Below are 5,758 nucleotides of genomic sequence, written 5' to 3' on the forward strand. Positions count from 1 at the left end.
GGGGGCAGCCCACCGCCCGCCCGCCGCGCCGGAAGCCGGGGAGGGCCGCTTCCGCCGCCGCCCGCTCCCAAGATGGCAGCGGGGCGGGGCGGCCGGCGGGCGGCATGCTGCGGGCGGCGCTGAGCCACGTGCCGGCGCTGTTGAGCCGCGCGCGGCCCCGCGGGCCCGGCCCGAGGTGGCTGTGGGGGCGCCGGGCCCGCGGGGCCGCGGGGACGAGGCGAGCCTGGGGCTGGGGCCGGCGGCGCTTGAGCTCCGCGCCGGGACCTGGGCCGGCGCACTACCAGCTTGTCTACACCTGCAAGGTGGGCCCGTGGCGGGGGCGGTGCCGGGAGCTGGGGGCCCGGGCCTGCATCCGGCGCGCGACCGGGCTGCGGGGCTGCGAGGGAGGCCGGGGCCAGCCGCAGAGCGTGGGGCGATGACTGGGGGCGGGGCTACCGGAGGCGAGGCTAGTCTAGGGCGGGGCCTTCCCGGAGGATGGGGCGATCCCTGGGGGCGGGGCCTTCCGGAGGTGGGGCTAAGATGGGGCGGGGCCTTCCCGGAGGGTGGGGCGATCACTGGGGGCGGGGCCTTCCGGAGGTGAGGCTAAGATGGGGCGGGGCCTTCCAGGAGGGTGGGGCTTTCACTGGGGGCGGGGCCTTCCGGAGGTGAGGCTAGTCTGGGGCGGGGCCTTCCCGGAAGGGTGGGGCTATCAGAGGGTGGATCCACCTGGGAGAAGGCGGGGACGCGCGAAGAGGTGGGGCTACCAGTGGGGACGGATCCTTCCGAAAGGTGGGGCTATTATGGGGCGGATCCTTCCGGAGGTGGGGCTAAGATGGGGCGGGGCCTTCCAGGAGGGTGGGGCTATCGTGGGGCGGATCCTTCCGGAGGTGGGGCTAAGATGGGGCGGGGCCTTCCAGGAGGAGTGGGGCTATCACCTGGGATGACAGATCCTTCCGGAGGTGGGGCTAAGCCTTCTGGGAGGGGCGGGGCCGTGTGGAGGGCCTCAATTTGGAGTCTCCCACAGGTCTGTGGGAGCAGGTCCTCGAAGCGCATCTCCAAGCTCGCCTATCACCAGGGTGTGGTCATTGTGACCTGCCCCGGCTGCCAGAACCACCACATCATCGCCGACAACCTGGGCTGGTTCTCGGACCTGGATGGGAAGAGGTGAGACCTGCCTGGGCTGGGCTGAGGACAGAGGCCTGTATCCCAGGGCTCGGGATCCGACCTGAGTCTGCGGCCCCACCCACCGTCCCTGGGGCACCACCCTTCTAATGAAGATTACAGAGCTTATCTCTATAGCCCAGCTTCCTTGTCAAGAAATGCATCATTGAACTTGAAATTCAGATGAACCATGATAACTTTTGGGTGGAAGTATGCTCCAAATATTGCTATCTTCTGCCCTAGGCCATCCCCCTTTGCTTCACTGCCTGACCTCTGCTCTCAGTACTAGCCTCAGGAGCAGGCAGGACCTGGTGACATGTCCGCTCCCCACCCCCCCCACAGGAGGGATCAGACTAGGTTGACTCTTAAACAGCTTTCCTTTTTCTTTGTAGTTCCTTTCTCCACCCTACAAGGCGCTCCCTCCTAAGTATCTGCTATGAGGCGGGGGTCCTAGCATGCACCTTTCTGTCCTCAGGCTGGCTGGCTGCACCAGATGGGGTGGGTGTGAGCTAGTGTGGTCGGGGGCTTTGGTCCTGCAGTGTCAGCCTCGCCCCCTCATGGAGAGCAGTGAGGGGCGGCGCGCAGCGAGGGATGGTGTTCAGGAGCCTCTTGACCGGGTGGCCCTGGTGCCACACCAGTGCAGGACCCACACACTTGAGCTTGGCCTGGGGTTCCCTCGAGGGCCCGAGACGCAAAACGGCCAGGAAGTGTCATAGCACCTCCCTCTTTCTCAGGAACATTGAAGAAATCCTGGCAGCCAGAGGGGAGAAGGTACGCCAAGTGGCTGGCGAGGGGGCCCTGGAGCTCCTTTTAGAGGCTGTGGGGCCCCCCAAATCCACCACTGCTGCGGAAGGTGCTGAGGACCAGGATCCCACCCAGCCTGGCAAGACGGAGGCTAGCTGACCCGTCTTCTGCGTTGGAGAAGGATGCTCCAGTCCTGAGCCGCTCTGGACTTGCCTGTTTTCTGTCAATAAACAGACTTCACTGCAGACGCTGGGACCTGGGGCTCTCCTGTCTGTGCTGCCTCTGGAGGCAGTGAGTCATAAGCACGCCTTCTGCGGCTGGAGGCCGCATCTGAGTGGGGAGGTGCTGAGTGTTACGTCTGAGCCCGCCCCCCCCTCCCCGGGCTGTCGCTGTGTGGCCTTGGGCAGGTCACTTTGCCTCTCCTAGCCTCCGTCTTCCTATCTTCTGATGAAGGTGCTCACAATGCCACCTTGTCAGGAGTTACAGACGGAAAGAGGCACAGGGTGGCTCAGCCTTACCCCAGCTGTCAGGACCCGATCTTGACGGCCAATCAGCTGCTGTCCTTCCGGAGGGGCGGAAGCCCCACCGTGGGTCCTGTTCCTCTGGTCATGCACAAGGAGGCCCCACAGGTCCTTCTGTGCCACCTGGATGCACCGGTGAACCGGTGCCAATCTCAGCCTTGACCCTTGGCCACCAGCCAAGCAAAGTCAGCCAACCTGGCAAACGGGGTAGGGGCTGGGGCTGCCGTGTGCGTGTCCCCCGCCCCCAGGTGGTGCGATTTGTCTCCCAGCCCAGCTTGACTGCCTTCTCAGGATGTTCCTGTGTTTACGAAAGCGTGTTTATTTCCAGAAGTGTTCTGGGCTGTGTGACCTTCAACATTAATCACCAGCCACAGTCTTGCCGGATCCCCGCAGGATCTGAGCTCCTGACAGCCGCCCCCATGGGCACGGGCCTGGGCATTGTTCTCTGGGAGCTGGCAGCCCGTGCTCTGCCTTGATTACCCCCACGTCCTTCCCATGGCGAACAACCCCCTATTATCCCGCCCAGAACCTCCTGTGACATTTGCAGAGTCAGTTCTGGAGGCTGAGCCAGCCCCCGGGCCCCGAGGGACCTCTGGCCTTGGAGCAGCAGCGTGGGGGCAGGGCTTTGCTGCCCATGGAGGGTTGGGGGCCGATCTGGGGAGGCCCAGGGAGCCTACTGGACAGTGAGAGCGCAGAGCCGACCCCAGGAGTGCCCCCAGCCCAGACCTCCCTTCACTGGGCAGTTTGGACGTGTTTGCTCGCCATGTCCTTTGCTGCTGAACTCATCGGTCTGAGCCTGGAGGGCAGGGCAGGTCCTAGGAACGGTGGGGTGAGTGCACCCAGGGCAGGCTCCGGACAACTCGGGGTGGCCCCTGCACCCAGAGCCACTGAAAGCCTCCACACCGGCGGGGGCAGGCGTGTTGGTCCTGTCTCATTGTGTTTCCCCCTGGAAACCACAGAAAAGGCCCCTACCCTGTTCCTCCCCTTGCCTCCTGACTGACCCCAGCGGCCCCCCGGGTGGCCTGTGAGCATCAGCAGCTCCGAGCGGCCTTGTCCCCTGGTCGCTGGCCTCACCACGGTCTGGCCACCGCCACCCTGCTGTCACTTCGCAAGGCGCCTGGCTCTCTTCCCTCCCTCACCCCAGGCCAGGACCCTTTCCAAAGTCTCAGTTAGGTCTCCCGCCTTGCAAGCCGATTCTTTACCAGCTGAGCCACCAGGGAAGCCCCAAAGCGTCACACTAGGGAGTTGAGTGTCTGGGCCAACCTCCAGTGGTCCTGTAATCCTCCTGGTGTGGTCTGGATGTAGAAAGCCTCTGAGGACAGCTTGCTTGGGAATGCTGGCTTCCAGGCCATCAGACAACCTTCTTCCTGCAGGACTGCCCAGAGCCTTTAGCGTCCTGACCTGGTTGGGAGCCGCTGAGACTCGGTGCCCCTGTGTTCCTGCCGGCCGAGCACCAGGCTTCCTGGGTGCTGAGAGCTCTGGGGGTGGGGGAGGGCTAACCTTTCCCCGTGGGGGCCTCGCCCTCCCCCTCCCTGCCTTTCTTCCTCCATCCTGGCGTTCCGACCCCACCCTGCAGGCCCTGCCCACACTTTCCCCTCTGGCCCAGCTCCACCTAGCAGTCTCCAGCCTCCCCACCCCTGTGGGCGCCCCCCTCGCTGTCCGGCCTGCTGTGGTCAGCGTCGGGGGGCAGGGAGCAGCGGGTCACTGGACTGAGGGGTGGGGCCTCTCGTGCCTGCTCCCCCGTCCCCAGGCCGGTTTCCTCAGTGGTGCCTTCCCAGGCTGCTTCGCTGGGCTGGCCGCCACAGTGGGGGCCACGACGTCAGGTCTGCTGACCTCCCTTGCTCTGAGGTGGCCTTCGGGTGCTGAGCAGGTGGCCCACAGCTCTGCGGGCTGCTGGAGCCTGGATGGGAGCCGCCAGCCCTGGCCTAGGAGCAGTCAGGATGGAACCGCAGCACCCGGCAGGCTGGCTGGTGCCCCTGAAGCTCGGCTGGGCACTGTGCTGCCAGCGTCCGCGGCTGGCGTGCTCTGGTGAGTGGGCGGTCCGACCAGGCCCACCTGCCCATCTGCCCTCCATGTGGGTGGGTACTGGGGTGGCTGCACTAGGCTGGCCCCACCCGGTGGTCTGGGGCCCCGTTCTGGGGCCCTGCTTCCTACTGGTGCACTCTGATGCTGCTGCTCCATGCACCAAGCAGGTGACCAGGCGGGCCTGCTCTGTGGCTGTGCCCGTGGGGAGAGGGCTCCTCCCTCCGCAAGGCTGGAGTGCAGGACCATCCTGTCCCAGCTCCCACCTCCTGCAGTCCTGGCACCCATGGCTTTGGATGCGGCCAGAGGCACGGACTCTGTTCCAGGGCCCTGCTGGTGCCCCTGTGAGTGCTGGGCTCCAGTGCCCGGAGGTCTGGTGAGCCCCTTTCCCACGAGGCCTTGTGGATGCAGCCTGGGACCCCTTGGGCTCCCCTGCCCCCGGGGGATCCCATCGCCGGAGTGCTGTCAGGAGCACCAGGGCAGGGGGTCTCCTGCACTCCAGGGTGGGTCTGCCTCTCCCAGCAGGCACCTCCCGAGCAGAAGTCTCCACTCTCTCCCCAGCCTCCTGGCCGGCCTCCTGCTCGGCCCCCACCGGGTGGGTCCTTGGCCTTGGCCTAGTAGACCCCTGTCCTGGCTCTAGGAACGCTTTGTCCCTCTTAACGCCAGAGGAGCCCACACAGTTACCTCCCAGATGTGGTCCCTGAGTGGACTGAGGTGGGGTCTCAGCTGGTGGAGTGGGCTCCAGTCAGCCTGGCCTGAGGCCTGGGTGCTGAAGGCTCCAGAACACCACGTCTGTGGCCAAGACTTAGGGCCCAGGGATGTAGGCAGGGAGCCAGGCGAGCCACCATTTCCATCTGCCCTTGGTCAGCACCCGCTCCTGCAATCTGGGAGGTGGTGGGGCTCCCAGCAAGGCGCTGGGTCAAGGCCGGGGGGGGGCACACACACCCCAACCGCCTGCCGCTGTGTCCCCAAGACCGCTCCCCACACCCCGGTGGCACAGAAGCCCTAGGGCTTCACCATGTGGGCCCGCCGGATGGTCCTGGTGGAAGTGGCCTCCTGGAATGACGCCTTCCGGGCGTGGCGGGGCTGGCTCAGCCCAGGAGAGGCTGGAGACACCTGGGCTCCAACCCCAGCGTCCTCGCCGGCCACGTCCCTGGGGCTGCTGCTCCACCCCCCCACAAGTCCTGGGCCCTCAGTGGTGGGCACAGCAGGGACAGAGCCCATGGGCAAGCGTGGGCGGGAGGAGGGGGCAGCTTGGGTGGGCCGGTTTGCTGACCCAGGTGAGGCCGCCACTGGGCCCCCAAGAGGACAGCTCTCATCCCGACACGGAC

General features: G+C 66.0%; 1 protein-coding gene across 1 annotated transcript; it reads left to right on the plus strand.

Moving 5' to 3' along the window:
• The first annotated feature begins 28 nt into the window (after positions 1-28).
• On the plus strand, positions 29-2,129 carry DNLZ (DNL-type zinc finger). The gene is made up of 3 exons (XM_055399669.2): positions 29-302; positions 1,004-1,143; positions 1,875-2,129. The coding sequence occupies exons 1-3, from the start codon at positions 105-107 to the stop codon at positions 2,041-2,043; spliced, it is 507 nt and encodes a 168-aa protein (XP_055255644.1). The 5' UTR covers positions 29-104; the 3' UTR covers positions 2,044-2,129.
• The last annotated feature ends 3,629 nt before the right edge of the window (positions 2,130-5,758 follow it).

This window comes from Moschus berezovskii, chromosome 11, assembly GCF_049115385.1.
Source record: "Moschus berezovskii isolate FMDL1 chromosome 11, NW_MosBer_1.0, whole genome shotgun sequence".
In the NCBI taxonomy this organism is placed as follows: Eukaryota; Metazoa; Chordata; class Mammalia; order Artiodactyla; family Moschidae; genus Moschus; species Moschus berezovskii.

Coding starts and splice junctions, on each gene's coding strand:
- DNLZ (XM_055399669.2), top strand. CDS start 105: ATGCTGCGGGCGGCGCTGAGCCACGTGCCGGCGCTGTTGAGCCGCGCG. Junction 303..1,003: donor AGCTTGTCTACACCTGCAAG/GTGGGCCCGTGG, acceptor AGTCTCCCACAG/GTCTGTGGGAGCAGGTCCTC. Junction 1,144..1,874: donor TCGGACCTGGATGGGAAGAG/GTGAGACCTGCC, acceptor CCTCTTTCTCAG/GAACATTGAAGAAATCCTGG.